The sequence below is a fragment of the Serinus canaria genome, chromosome 15 (genome assembly GCF_022539315.1).
Source record: "Serinus canaria isolate serCan28SL12 chromosome 15, serCan2020, whole genome shotgun sequence".
Lineage (NCBI taxonomy): Eukaryota > Metazoa > Chordata > Aves > Passeriformes > Fringillidae > Serinus > Serinus canaria.
Genome location: NC_066329.1, coordinates 10,710,022 through 10,725,581, shown reverse-complemented (window position 1 = coordinate 10,725,581; position 15,560 = coordinate 10,710,022). Strand labels below are relative to the sequence as shown.

The window sequence follows — 15,560 nt, the reverse complement described above, 5'->3', positions numbered from 1 at the left end:
CTTCCCACCTCAAAGTCCAAGATCTATTTACATCAGCACACTTAAGCTGCAAAAAACAGAATGAACTCTTCCTGCTAGGCTTGTCCAGACCAATAAATGCACTGGGGAGTGCAAAGCAGAAGTGCTGCACAAAGGAATCAGCTGCTGAAGGCACAAGCAGGTTTCCAGCTTGTTTTAAAACTGATTCAGTGGTAGCTGACGTCAATCCTCCCTCCCAAGTATCTGAGCCCTGAGACTGGAGTGTGGTAAATGTTACCTGTGATGCCATCTGCTGTACAGACTGCCCCAGCTCCTCACTGTTTATTTAAGGGCTAATCTTGTGCTAGACCAAAATGCATTTTATCTCAGCCTGGTTTGACTTTGTTTGGACTCTAATTCCAAATGCCGGTCCACTCGGACTTGTAAAGTGATCTGTCATAGGGCAAACCTCATGTTAGCCCTGAAAAGATGAAATTCAAGACAGCACAGTAGGATTAAAAAGAAAACCAATGTGAGAAGGACCATGTGAGGCTTCCCACCTGAGGAGTCAAGAGAAGATGCAGAGTGAGAAGATCACCAGCAGGAATCACAGAATTGTTTGGAAGGGACTTCAAAGCCCATCCCATTCCACCCCCTGCCATGGGCAGGGACACCTTCCACTATCCCAGGTAGCTCCAGCCTGGCCTTGGACACTTCCAGGGATGGGGCAGCCACAGCTTCTATAATGCTTAAATGCACATCAGACTCTTGCTGCTGAAACTGAAATTGAAACAGTCATAGAGTAAATCCCTGAACATGTTTTTTTAATAATCAGGAATCTACTGCCTCTCAAATTGCTTAAATTTTCATTTTATAGGACCTGCCACATAAGGATCACGGTGCCCTTTTTAATTATTAATTAGCTCATGTTGACAGGATAAATTAAATCTCTCTGATGGAGGACAAGCATTATGTATTGATGTCCTGATCTTATCCTACACTTGGAGCTGCTCTTTGGAACCTGTTTCAGAAGTCCAATACCAGGGTGAGTTTTGTGGTGGGGAGTTCTTCAAATATTTTTTTGCAGATGTCTTGCCTTTCTCTGCATGACAAAGGTGGGTTTTTTCCTACTACAGCAAGTATTTTAAGTGGATTTAGGTGAACTGTTGCTGTGAGTGAAGCCCTAAAAAAAAAAAAGGTCACGAGAAGAACAGATTAATTCCATCCTACTTTGCTTTTGAACAGTTGCCCGCTTCTATTCCATTTCAATGGTAGATGCAGTAAGAATTAATACCTCTTTATTCATCCAGCTCCTGCCCACATTCATCCAGGGTGCAATCTGTGCTTTCACATTTCAGCAAGGCTTGGTTTTCATCTTGGAGTCTGGTCCCCTGTGCACCATCAGCTTTGCCAAGTAATTCCTGATGCAAGGAGAATGAATTAAATTCTGTTTTCCCCTGTGCAATGTCATCAGCCCTTTTCTACTGATTTTGGGCCATTTCCCATTTTTTTTTTTTTTTTTCTAAATGGGGGACCTTGCAAGAGTTCCTCCCAAACCACCTACGTGGGTTACACTTGGCCCACTCCACCTGAAACCCTTCCCGTGGCTCTGAGGGGGCACCGACCCCTCATCACCGCGGGGCTGCTCCTGAGGGCGCTGGGTGGCACAAGCGGCCGCCTGGCACCACCACGTCGGCCATATCCAGCCAGAACCTTGCGCGGGGCCTCTCCCCGAGGCTCCCCGCGCTGGGGGGCGATGAAGGAGCCCGAGGGCGGCTGAACGAGGCGCAGATACACGGCTGCCAGCCCTCCCCTCGCCCGCCATGTTCCGGGGCGCGGCCCTTCCCCTCCGCCCCCAAGTCTCGCGAGAACGGGACTCGCCCTTCCCGTCATGTTCCGCGCGCCCTGGCAACGCGCCGTTGCTAAGGGCGGCCGCCATGGCGGCGCCGCCGGGGCTTGGGGCTTTCTTCTTCCTCATCCTCCTCCTTCCGCTGCCGCCGCCGCTCCGGGCAGAAGAGCCGGCCGCGGAGCCCGCAGATACTCGCGATGCCGCACAGGCACGGGTCCGCAGCGCGCCGGCACCGGTCACGGACGGTGGGTGCCCTCCGTGCGCTGCGGGCACCGGCGGCGCTCTCCGGCTGAGGGGAGCCCCGCTCGAGGCCTCCCTCGGGCATTCGGCCTTTGTCCTCCCCTTGGCATTGCGGACGCCCGGGGCTGGCACACCCGCCCGGCTTCTCGCGGGGATCTCTGGGGCTCTCTGCAGCGCTGCTCGGGCACTCCGGGCAGCTGCAGCCGAGGCCGCTCGGAGCCTCCTCAGGAAGGCTCAGGCAGCCCTGAGCAGGCCCTGGGCGCGCTGATGGTGGCATGGACATCCCACAGCGCTGAGGGTCGGTGGGGGTGGAGGGCAGGGTCTGCTGCCCACCCAGCGCTGCTCTGGGCACAGCGGGCAGCTCCGACCTGGCACAGGAGCCCGGAGTGCCCTGGGTGTCCTTGGAGAGCTCCAGCACAGCCCGGGCTGGATGCATGCTTTGCCCCAGGCACTGTGGATACATTGTCATAAACCCAGAGCTCACAAAGTTTGGTTACTGTGTTCTCAGAAGGTGTTTCTCACTGTATAATTTGCTACACTTTTATATCACTTTTATATCCTGGTGGTGTTTCCCTCAGGTGAGCTTTCCATGGGTTACTTACCAAAGGAAAGCCACGCTAGTGCTACCTCCTTAGGGAAAAGGGACTTAAATCCCGAATCTCACAGACATAACCTTGGAACCTAATCATCCATGTTTAAACTTCTCTTGTTTACAGGGTGAGCTAAGGATCCAGGGCTAAGCTCAGCCAAGAGAACAGTCAGAACTTCAGAGATTCCAGGAAATACCTGGATACTGTTCAGGTGGTCAGAGAACATCCAGGGGGCCACTGGGAAACAGGCAGCAGTCAAAGTGAAATAAAGGAATTAGTTAAGAAAATATTCTTTGAATGTCTTTCTTATAAAACACTGGCCTTGATTTCCCTCATTCTGTGCTATTCTTAAGTCTAGATTAATTATAGAACAGCAGCTCTCAGGAACAGTTCAGTAGAATAATATCTGTTCTTTGAATTTGTAAACTTGAAGACCTCAGAAAGTTTGAAGACTTTGCCAAGTGTATTTAACTGAGCCAGTTTACAGAATTATTAGCAATTACTTTGTCTGGGATTACAATATTTCACAGTATCTAAAAACAGAGAGAAAAAACAGTTTCAAAGAAATCAATTATGGTTGTTCTGGCACATCAGGGAAATGTATTCCTGGACCCTGAGCCATCCTCAAAACTTGTAAACATCTCTGATCCTTCAAAATGTTTTATTTTTCTTCCCTATAAGCTGAAACAAGCAGATAAACACACCTTGTTTGTACCTCTATTTTTTTCCTCTGCAAGGCTGAGTAGATTTTCACACCTCCAAAATCCCTCTTGGGTTTTGTTTCTCAGGGAACAGATTTTAGCATGACTTGGTTTTGTCCACGTGTTCCAAATAAATTTGCTCAGCAGCAGAAAAGATGGATTTTTAAAAATAACTTAAAGAAAACCTGAATTTGGAGAAAACTTTTGACCACTGTCAAAACCAGGGCGAGGTGACAAGTGGAAGTGAGAAGTGTCCCCTCTGCAGCTCTCATTTCGCTCTCTGCTGCAGTTGCCAGGCTCTGCGTCTGCGACCTGCTGGTGGCACAGTGTGACACCAACTGCTGCTGTGACCCCGACTGCAGCGCCGAGGACTTCAGCCTCTTCACCACGTGCTCGGTGCCGGTGGTCATGTGAGTGCAGAAATAGCCAGAAAGCATAAAATCCTTCTTCATTTGCTGCCTGTCCTCTCCTCCGGGCAGTTCCCACCCCTCGCTGCTGCCATCCTTCCACCCGGCCCTCCTGCACTCTGTCCCCAGCCAGGCAGAGCAGCAAATCCTCCTCCCAGCCAGTTCTCTCCCTGTCGTTCCCTCTTTCCTCCTGTTTCCCTGTGCTCCTCCCGGTGGGGATTTAGGTGGTGCTGCTTTTTTGGGGGTGAGAATGAGCCATCTTTAGACTTTGATCAATGAAGTGTCTGGGAGTTAAGAAACCGATCCCAAAGGACCAATCTGGCCACTTCTGTAGATCACCAGTTTTTATCAGTAAATTTATCAGTGACCTCTTGATTACATTTATGACATCAGCTACACACTCAATCCATCCAGAGCTTGTTGAAATTGTGTGAGCATTTTTCTGACCCTAACTTTGCAAGTCACCATCCCAACCTGCTCCCCCACTGCCACTTCACAAACAATAAAATGTAACATTACACCAAAAAAGTAAAGCCAAGAGTTGTTTCTTTGCTATTTAATCTGAAAACACCTTCACCCAATTCCATCTTCTCAAAGAGGAGTTAAGAAAGCTCACTTCAGAATAATAATGTGCAAAAAAATCTTTTGGTGACTTCTGAGAACAATAAGTTTAGCTTTTCAACCCACCTTCTGTATAAATTATGCCAATCTGAGCACTGGGTTTATTCTTGGTGCTTTGGAATTTGAATTAGCAGTCATGCCAGACTGTGGTTTCTTATTGTTCTGGAACACAAAAGACTCCTGCTCCCCATTTATAGATATTTATATAGATCAGAAAGGTCTAATCAACACCCTCCTGAGTGACACTTTAATTGCCTCAGATGACTGTGCTGCCTTTGTCAACTAGAAATGCCTCAAATGAAATTGTGTTCCTTTGCCCAAATTCTTTTGTGTAAAACGTTTTTTTTTGCATGAAAAGCCAGGGGATTTTCAGAGTCTGCAGGTGTTGTGGGTCTCATTATTTACATCAGAGTTTATCTACATTTGCATATTTGTGTTATTTTGGCTGATCCAAAGGCAGAGGCCGTGAGATCTCTGAAACAGCAGCAGAAGGGTTTGATTTATGATGGGATCCTATTAACAAATTACTCACCTCATGGAAGAGCTAAACTCCAGGCTTCAAGATTTCTGAAAGTCATTTCACTTCTCCATGGCCTGTCCTTAGCTGCTCTGTGCTGCTAAAAACCAGTTTCACAGGGATCATCAGCTGGTGTTTGTGGCATGTGGGGCACACCAGAGCTGCCAGGCTCTGAACTGGCACATTCTCACTTTTTCCTGCAGCTCTGGGCTCCTGATGAGCCCGTGGCACAGTCTTAAACACTTCTCCAAGACAGGCTGGGTTATTTCACCTCCTGTTCCTCACTCTGCCATTTCTTTCACATGCTTCTCAAGCAGGAATTCTTCCCATTCCCTGCTCAAATTGAATATTATTCCAACATCCACAGAACTGCCCTGTTTTCCTGCTCTGATGCTCCACTTGGATTGTAGGAATGAAAGTGCTGCTGAGCTGTGTGTGGCCTCTGGTGCAGCCCTGCATTTTTGGGGTCTCAACCATCTGGATCCCACCCAATTTGGCATTTTCTCTCTCACATTGTCCCTGGTTTTCCCTCCCCCAGTCTGTTCCTTACCTTCCTTCATGTTGCTGCTCACATTTCCTCAGCTGAATAAACTGAATAAAATGTGGGAGAATTTCTCTATTATTTATTATTAAGCACAGAGTATAAAACAATAAGAACTTTCTAAGGATGCACAATTGTTCTACAAATTATGTTAAATTCAGTAATTTCATGTTTTTTTAAATTTTTCTGGTGCTGCCTCAGTAGATTAAAAGAACTTTAAAATCTGGTCAACACTAACTTCTAGTGGATCATTCCTTTCTTTTGTTTCTTTGCAGAGGTGACAGCCAGCTGTGTAGTCAGAAAGCTGCTGTGTATTCTCTTGATGTTGAAGCAAATCCACCAGAAAGAATATTTAAATTAATTGATCAAGTCAATCCCAGTATTTTCTGCATTCATGCTACAAACTGTAAGTAGAGTTGTAGGCAATGTTAAGCATCCTGGTGTTATTTTTTGTAGGCTCTTTAACTACCAGAAAAAAACCTAAATTTAGAACTATTTTTATTTTATTAAACCTCTCAGGAAACTGGTAATTCTGTCTGCTCACACTCCTTATGTTGTGATCCTTTCACTTGTGAAAACATGAAATTAAACATCTGGTACTCTTGGTCTTCTCTGTTAAAACCCCAAACTATTTTGTTTTTCTTTTTGTAAATAATTTAACATCCTAAATAAATCATGTTTAAAGTTGTCTTATTGTTACTAAATATTGTTTCTGTATCTTTTTTTCCCTTAAATTATCTCCTTCTTTAAATATTTTGTCAGATAAACAAGCCCTGTACCTCAAATCCCCTGAAATTCCAACTGCAGAAAATTTTGATGAGTTGCTTGAGAAATTTGGAGGTGCTACTTTCAGTGCTGAGCCTGACAGCTGGAATTTGGATACAGATGCTCAAAATCCCCCTGAAGCAAATGAAACTTCCAGATATGAGGTAATTTCTCTCTGATTCAATAGAAGGGAAATTATATTTGATGCAATTAGTATTAAATTATTCCAGAAAGAAGAAATCAGCATTGTTTGCATCTGCTTTTAAATAATGCAGTTCTGCTGGAAGAAGCAAAATTCATATTGGTCTTTAAATATAGAAATATAAAAAGAAGAAATGTAATGTTTTGTGTTTAGTTACTTAAAATGAACTAAATTTTTAAGATCTTTGAAAAATAAGGCACATTTTTTTTCTGCTCTTTTCAGCATAAAGCTGTAGCAGTGACTGAAAAACTGCTGCACAGAGCATTATTGAGAGATCCTGGGGAAATAACTACTGCTTTTATTTATATGTGTTGTCAATAAAAATGGGCTGAACCACACCTGTGTAGCTGACTGTGGTTTTTATTTGGCAGTATGGGGCTCCTGTCCAGACAGAGGATGCATTTCTGAGGCTGCCAAGTCCTGTTGTCTCTTCTTGGTGCTCTGATGCAAATCCTGCAGGTTGGAAAATGCACTTGAATCCCAATTTTTTTGCTTTCTAGTATTTTGCTCTTAGATTAGTCAGTCAGAAAGCTGGCACACTCCCCATGGAGAACTCAGATAAAGATTCATAAACAGATGATTTTCAAATCACTTCTGTTTCTCTGTTTTGTTTGGTTTTTTCAAGACCTAGAATGGAAATCGTGTTGCATCTCTATTAAACATTCAAAGTGAGATATATAAATCCCTGAAAATCTTGGTAAAGAGTTGTTTATCCAACAAGAAAATGTCCAGTTTGGCAAAATGGGTTTAACCAAACAGTTCAAGGGTGACACCCTGAGGGAGGAGGGGTTGGCACCAAGCCAGCCCTGCTGGGCAGCCTTGGCAGCTTCCCTTTGCCCAGGACTTCCTCTCACAGGTCAGATTTGCAGGCTGAGCTCTGCATTTTAACCTTTCACACAATTTCCTGAAAATCTGCTCAGGTGGAGGTGAAAAAAAAGCCACAACCAAATCCACACCTGCATTTGCCAAAGCCCATTGTCACCATTTAATGTGGTCTCATAACAGTCAGGGTGGTGATTACAGGACTGAAGTCTCTTGTGAAAGAAAAAAAAAATCTTATAATGAGATTCAAAAATTAAGTAATTTTCATGAAGCTTTTTCTTCTTGTTAAGAAGTAATATTTTTTCTCATAGCATTTCTTTTGAGACTATAAAAAGTTTCATTCTTCAAAGCTCACATAAAACCTTATCTACAAGAGAGATGACATTTACTTTCAATTTTGCTTGTACCTAATTTCTTGTATTGTTTTTCATTTATGCTTTTCATAATTGCTTTTTCATTTCCTCCTTCAAGTAATACTTGGTGACTTTTTTTTCCCCACAGGGTTTTTAGTAAACCAAGCCACAAAATGCATTAGATCAGTAAGTGTGGAAAAATGTGACAGCATTCAAGCACTTAGCATGTTGTTTTATATCAACTCCAGCATTTTGGCAGTAAGTATGATTTGAAACAGCCATATAGCTGAAATACTCATATTTTATATCTTTTACATCTGCAGAATGAAGTAACTTCTGTTTGCTGAGGGATATTGTGTTTTATTTGGATTTTTTAATTGTGGGTTGGGAAGAAATGTCTCCCTGTACAGCAGACTTTTATACAGAAAGCCTTTGAGAATATTTTTACTTCAAGCTTTGGTAACAGAAGCATTTACTGTTCTCTGCTTAGCCAAATATAAATAATATAGTCAAAGATAAAGTAAAAAATAATAGTTTTGAAGAGCCAAGGTCGTGGCACTGAGCTGGTGCATTTTCATGTTCCTGTGCATGCTCAGGCTTTTCCAAGAAGCCCATTTATCAGAACACATCATTCTAAGCAATCTGAGTTTTAAAGAGCTGCTAAAACTTTGTACTGAAAGAGAAACCTGTCAGGTTTAATCCTTTGCATCTTCCCCTTTCCTCCAAGCCTCAGTTTTTGATAGTGGAGCCTGGCACAGCTTTCTTTATGCTCCCAAACAATATGACTGAGAGCAGGTTTCTTTGGATCCTGCCTGCTGAAATCCAGTCTGGGGCTATTTTTCAAAGCTTTGCCTGCATTTTCATCCCTTTTTGACCTGGGGGATGATGTCTACTGTACAAATAAATCCTCTGGAAGATATTCAGGAATACAAAGAAATCACTCATGAATAAATGAAACTGAAATGCATCATACCTTAACCTGATGGCTCCTTCCAGAAGCTGAAGGTTGTAAAGAAAGAGCAACCTCTTCGCCATTAAAATTATTTTAATTTATGTAATTATTTAAACTAATTTAATTAGTAGTGAGTAAGTGCTTAAAGACCCCTTCCAGGCTGCTCACAGATTCCAAAGCTCCCAAAGGCAAGGAAAGCCCACTGAGCACTTCCCAGCCTCACAGATGGGATCATTCTCCTGCTCCTTCAGGATCTCATTGAAATCAGCCAAAGATTGCTCCCAAATGTTGGCTTTTGATCCTCCTGCTGTGGAAGAAGTGGAGAAAACCCTGCCTCAGAAGGGCTTTGAGTGGCTGCATGTCCTCCCAAAATTAGTTCTGGTTGGCTGCAGGACCAGAAAAGAGCAAGAGTAGCTCAGGCTGGGCTCCAGCAGCTGATTTGGTTTGATTTAGAGATGAATTCCCTTTCCTGACTGGAAAATCCATAACCCCTTATCCCTGTGCTGCTTGCCAAGGCAATGGCTGAGCTTGGGAGGGGTCAGAGCCCTGCCCGGAGCACGCTGGATGTCAGGAGGGATCAGCTGCAGGAACTGGAGAAGGATGAGATGCTGCTGGAGATGTGGGAAGGTTCTCTCCCCCAAGGGAGCTGGAGGTGGGATGTGACAACAGGAAAGTGATGGCATTGGGACAGGGAGGCCACAGGAGCCCTCCCCGTGCCAGCAGGTGGAGCTGCCGGCAAAAGAAACATCGAACCAGTAACGGAGGGAGCCTTACTGGGAGCGCTGGGACAGCGGGTCCTACAGAAAGCCCCATCCCCAGGAGCCCACCCTCCCAGCGTTTTGGGAATTGCTGCAGATAAACTCTGCTCTCTGCCCTGGCCTGAGCAGCAGATCCAAGCAGTGCTGGGGATTCCTGGGATCTCCCAGCAGGATCCTCACAGTGGAGCTTCACACACCCCCTGGGCAGTGAGTGGGGAGTGTGGAGCTGCCAAAGCAATGAGCTGTTCCTGCCTCCCTGCTGGGGGGGAGCTGGGGGAGCAGCGTGGCTGCAGTGCTGTCTGCCAGTGACCTCCAGAGACATCATCCAGCAGCTCAGTCCTGATAAACAGAACTTCAGGAGTGGTGCTCACGCCTCCTAGCACAGTTCCCTGAAGGATGAGTTTAATCTTTGCAGAGATTTTTATTCATCCAGCTCATTCTGATGGCTGGGCTGTACCTTGGGATGATGAATGTGTGACAAACTGTACCTGCACCACCTTCAGGTCTGCAGCTCCCAGGAATGTGTTCCCTGCTGGGACAGATGAGTCACTGCTCTCAGTATCCCATCGTAATTCTGCAGAATTGCTTCATGATCAGAGTCCAATCCTTGGACCCTTCCCCAAAGATGTGATTCAAACATTAATTGGAAAGTAAAACCTTTGACAAAATGGTGCTCCATGGGAGTGTTTTTACCTGATTGATGACCTTGGTCTGACATTTCTGCCTTTCCATAAAATACTTTTGGTGGAAAATTTTCAGTGGGGCAACTGTGTAACAAGAGAGACACTTGCTTCTCTTTTATTGGTTTAGAGATCATGAAACTATGGAACAGGACAACAAAAACTCTTCAGTTCTTTGGGAAGCACAGCCTGGCAGGTTTCCTAAACTGGTGGTATCTGAATAATTCTAAGAGTCAGGAGAAGAAAGGGATTGGATTATGGCAGTTCTTTTCACACTTCCTGGATACTCTGGTTTATATCCAATTAACTCCATAACATAAAAGTTATTGTTATGAGAAAAAGTTAAATAGACAAAGCCTTACCTGCTTTACTTGACTGCTAAGTGCAATAGGTCAGACCTTTGCTACTGCTTTAATTTGTCCTTTTGTTCTCCCTCAGGTGCCCAAATCAAGTCAGATGGTAAGTATCCTTCTAAATTAGTTGGAAGAGCTGTGGGCAAAATTCTTATTAAGTTGTAGTCAGCGGAAATTTTTCACTGATTGATCAAATCTTTACATTGAAAAAATTACATCATTTGCTATCAGTAATGATACTTAGCAACTCCAAGATAAAATGCTGCCTGCAAATACTCAAGCCTGATACATTCCTCTCATATAAAACTCCCTCCCTTCAAGAAAATCTCTTTTTTTATTTAAACCCAGACCCTTTGGTTGAGCTTCAGCAGCACTTGTAGCACAGCAGTTGTTCAGAGAATTACTGCATGCTGTTGCTGTGGAACAGAAGCCAGAAAGGTCACAAATAAAATAACACAGAAAGAGCCAAAATTAATTATTCCCAGTGTTCAGAGCTGTCATGAGTCTGTTTTTCAGGTGAATATTACTGTCCAGTCCATAGCTGTCCAGTCTCTGAATGGAATGAGGACTTTACTGAGCAGTAGTGAAGTCCTGAGGCTCCCAATGGTTTTGGATGAACTGTGCATCAATGCAGTTCTTGGGGTAGGTCTGGCAGCCTTTTCCTCCTCAGAGCTGATGGAAAGCATCTATGCATCAAATCACTTCTGATTCCCAACTGCAAAGCTGTCAGGAGGCCTTGCAGCTTCCTTATATTGTGACATCTTCAAAGTAAATGTCATGGGAGAAGCACTGATTTTGGGTAAAAGGGAATGTTTTGCAGCAAAATAATAACTCTGTGCAATATAACATGGGGCCAGGCTGAAATCCTGGTGTTTCTTCTATGTATGTGGCAAAACAGGCAATGACATGAATTTGGAATTTACTTTATGCTTGGGAGAAGATGATTTCAGGTGCACTAATGACAGAGAGAGGAATAGATGCTGCACATAATCTTTTAATTTTAAAGTAGATGAATATTGTGTCTGTGCTTAGGTTTATCAAGAAGTCAGTTGTGAAGAGGCTCCAGCCTCCAGAGGATAAAATCCATCCCCACCCTGGAGCTGAGTTTCTTAAGCAAGGAAGAAAAAAAATACTTGCATGGTTAATTTTTTTTTCTAGTTTCTCTTATGTATTTATTCAAATTAATATCTAAAATGTTTAATTTTCAGGTGAATTATCACATTACCCACACAGACACAGGAGAAATAATAGAAGCAGCTGCTGCTTTTGTCTTGGGGGCAATTAGCAGAGAAGCACTTTCAATAGAGCAGAGCTTCGAAATCAGCTTCACTCAGGTAACTGTGGAGATGTCATGGGTGACTTGGTAAAAGACATTTAATTACAAAACTTATTAAACTTGAATCAGAACAATTGTTAGCAGCAAGGTAAAGCAGAACTTGCCCTGAATGCCCAGATGAGGCAGCATTTCAGAGCTGGGCAATGGAGGCCTCCAAAATCTGTCACATTTACGAGCCCCAGCTTGTGACTATAACAGAGAAAGCCAAGCCTTACTTACAGTTTTGTCCTCATCATTCAAGGCAGGTCATAATCCTAAAATAACTGAAATATTTCTGTGTTTTCCAACCACTTCAGTGCAGGATAAGAACTAATGCTCTCTTTGCATTGCAGGAAAATACACAGCCAGTTCCTCTCAGTGGCAATCCTGGTTATGTTGTTGGGCTGCCTGTCAGAGCAGGATTCCAGCCTCAAGGATATCCTTTCCCTGCTGCATTTCCGTTTGCTTCACTTGCTCTGGTCCATCCTCACAAATCCTTTCTAGCATGGACATCTATGAAATACATCTGTTCTCTACCAAAAATAAAAATGTGCTTTTCTGGCTGTGTTTGAGGAGGGAATGACTCAGTCCTGACTGCAATCTCCTGGGACTGTGTACTGAGGTACATTTAGCCCTCCATAGCACACCCTGGTGCTTTTTCACACTGTGAGAGGATCTTGAGCCATTATAGCATTTACAGCTATATTTTAAGGATATGATTAAGGATTCTTTTTTTGTCCCAATATCCATCAAGCATTTAATTTCCCTTAACTGTGTGTTACATCTGGCATTATTCAGAGTAGTAACAAACACAGCCAGCTCACCATTCTGCACAGCACATCCACCCAGGACTGCCTGGCAGCACAGGGAGCCAGAGCCCCAGTATTATTTGGTTATAACATGATATCAGGCTGTAAGTTACGGTAAGAAGTTGTTTTTATTTTTAATTTAATGCTTTTAACCCTCTGACAACCCTTTCCCTTAGGCTCTGTTCAGGTCCTGGGCCATTTATACAGCTGGAGGAATATTGAGAATGGAGTATTTAATTATAAAAAATGTCATTTAATTAACAATGGTCTTTCTCTTGGAAAGATTGTGTACATTAGCAACTGTAGCCAGAAGGCTTGAACAGAGCAGAGAGCAAGGAGAAAGGATGACTGTGCCAAACCAATGGATTTTGCTGTAACTCATCTATTGTTTGTTTGTTTGTTTTCTGGAAGAATTACAGCAGCTATGAAATGCCAGCCTTTGGCTCAGACCCTCCTTGATGTGCTGAAGGGCCAAAGCTTTCCTGAGTACGTGGCCTCATTTGGGAATTCTCAAGCCCAGGATGTGCTTGACTGGGTGCCAATAACTCAGCTCCACATCTCAGAACAGGTGAAGTTAAACCACTTCCACCCCTCCACCCTGATGAGATCTGTGCCTGTGCTGCAGCATCAGCTCAGCTTCACACCCTAAAAATGCAGGAACCAACTGGAGGAGAAAATGGGGCTGAGAATGCAGAAATAAGCAGGAAGGAAGAAACTCATGGAATATTCACAGAGAGTTTCATTCTTGCTGTAGATGTTATATTTAATCAAGCTGGTAACCAGGCACCTCAGCTATGGATCAGGACAAAATATTGGGTAGAAAATGAGTTGTTTAAACATAAGTTGGAATGTTGTTCTTCAAAGAATGAAGCACCAGAGGTGACAGAGGGGAGGAACAGAATCAGGGTTTCCCCTCTTACTCCAGGCCAGGGTAAGAGAGAGAGAAGCACAAAATCACAATTTCAGATTGTGGATGGTTTCTTGCTTCTGCAGCTAAAGAGTGAATGGTTTCTGTAACTAGAAGTGTGAGAGTTCAAGGAGACATGCATAAAAAATATTTAACATGGTAGCCTTCAAAATTCTACCCTGGCAGAGTTCAGGATTTTGTCCTGCCCAGCAACAGTGCAGGGTCCATCTGCTCTGGTAACCTCCTCAGTGAGCTTTGTGGGGACATTCTACCCTTTTAATAACATGAATAATTAATTACTGAGATGGTTTCTGCATAAGGCAGACAATGAGATGATTCCTCACTCTTTGCAGAGCTCATGCCAAATACCTGTGTCACTGGGAATAGAAGTGAAGTGGACTAAATATGGATCCCTGGTCAATCCACAAGCCAGGATTGTGAATGTTACAGCCACAATCACTAGCACCACACTGAAGCAGGTATGTAATTAAATTACAGGATTTAAGATAAAACAAGTGGCTTGTTTTCTTTGGGTATCAGCTGTGTGACAATGACCCAGATAATCTCATTATCTAAAGGCAGCACTTCACATTAGAATGTATTTACACCCAGCAGTTCTCTTCCAGCTCAAACACAGCTGCGGGCTCCCTGCCAAAACACACTTCAATAAAAATCTATCTATCATTTATGGAAAGAAGTATGGAACAATATAGAAAAAAAACCCAAACCTTTTTAGCAAATATAACCCAGACCAAATAAATGATTGTACAAATAGAAAACTGAAGTTAAGTCCTGTTTGTATTTTCATTGCAGCTTCCCTCAGGAAGAGAAAGGATTATTCCTATAACAAGTTCTGTGGTTTTCACTGACATTTCTTCACCTGCAGAGCCAAGCTACAAAGCTTGGCCCACCATTAACATCAAGTTACCTTTTGACTTTTTCTATCCCTTTGTCTGAGGTAAGTATGCATAAAAAAAACCCCAAACATATTTCTGCTTTATCTTATTTTTAGTCCATTGTTTATCCTGTGACTATGATGGGCCATTACTTTCTTCTAAGTTGCAGATGCTGGGCTAAATTTGGCCAAGAGAGGAAGGGTGAGACCTTGTGAGGGTTCTCAGAAGGTTTAGGGTGAAGAAACCCCCATGAAGTGGAAAGTACCCAATTATAACTCTGCAGAGAGGACAAAGGTTGCAGTTTGAACTTGCTGGTGGCTCTGGCTCTGGCCCAGTCCCAGCCACCCCCTCTCCAGCACGTGGCATCCAGCCCCAGCCTGGCCAGCAGAGGCAGGAGGGGAGGGGAAGAGCACAGGGACACACAGGGGAAGCAAGTTCATTATCCCACAACAGCAGAGCTAAATTGCTAATTAAACTCATCAAGTGCTATTAGATAAGGCCTCTGCTTTATCTCCCTCAATAGATGAATAAGCCACATATTTCTGGCTATTTCCCCCACACCACTAATTAATTACCTTCTGTAAAAAACCTGAACAGTTGAGTTGTGGTTTCAGTGACCCCTCCAGCTGAGTGGGGCTGAAATCCATTGGAGACACCTGCTGCAGTCACCATCTCTCAGAATTCCCACTTCTTAAATCTCACTCTTCAGCTCTCAAACAGCCTCTCCACAGGGACACTCTAGTACCTGAAAAAATTCAAACACCAGCCTGGCCTTTTAGAATTTGCTTTTTTATGGCTTTTCTGGAGTCTGACTGTTCCCAGCAGTGCACTCACCTACATCTGTTCTTACATATTACAGTTCTTTTGATCCATGGATTTATGAGCTGTGTGAACAAAGAACTTTGCAGCTCCATGGGCTGTGAGGGAACAGCAGTGAAAAGGGAAGAAGAGATGAGGGAATGCAGAATCAAAACTGGGATCTGCTGCTGGAACAGGGCATTGTTTGATGTAAGATGGCACATGTTTGCCTCTATTTTGGGGCTGATTTCTTTGTCAGGGAAAGGAGTGGTGTGTTGGTGTTTCTGAAATGAATGTTATATAAATAACAAAGTGGCACAAGCAGCAACAGAAATGAGGAAACTACCAACAGTATGAAAAGAATGGTTGGCAAAGAGATGTATTGATGATGAACAGGCAGCTGGTGGATAAGAAATTACCTTTTCATCCTGGGTTGTTATCATTTGTACTGCAAGTTTGCTGCAAATAAAGAATGTTATCACAGAAAAAAAAAGAAATTATTTTAAATAAGTGGTACTTTTCTGGA

General features: G+C 43.5%; 1 protein-coding gene and 1 long non-coding RNA gene across 3 annotated transcripts; one reads left to right on the top strand and one right to left on the bottom strand.

Annotated features, from left to right (window-relative positions):
• Positions 1-761: 761 nt before the first annotated feature.
• On the bottom strand, positions 762-1,692 carry LOC115484619 (uncharacterized). Of its 2 annotated transcripts, none has more exons than XR_003945315.2 (3): positions 1,584-1,692; positions 1,253-1,379; positions 762-1,141 (listed from the first exon to the last, which is right to left on the bottom strand). It is a non-coding gene; the product is annotated as an uncharacterized LOC115484619 (long non-coding RNA). The 2 variants fall into 2 exon arrangements; XR_003945314.2 differs by having other exon boundaries at positions 1,523-1,656.
• Positions 1,621-15,527, top strand: TCTN1 (tectonic family member 1). Its single transcript, XM_050980598.1, has 15 exons — positions 1,621-2,052; positions 3,628-3,748; positions 5,700-5,830; positions 6,187-6,353; positions 6,763-6,850; positions 7,715-7,824; positions 10,395-10,415; positions 10,826-10,951; positions 11,518-11,643; positions 11,978-12,062; positions 12,409-12,547; positions 12,845-13,001; positions 13,694-13,819; positions 14,154-14,298; positions 15,096-15,527. Exons 1-14 carry the CDS (start codon positions 1,782-1,784, stop codon positions 14,295-14,297), a joined length of 1,812 nt encoding a protein of 603 aa, XP_050836555.1. The 5' UTR covers positions 1,621-1,781; the 3' UTR covers position 14,298; positions 15,096-15,527.
• Positions 15,528-15,560: the final 33 nt, after the last annotated feature.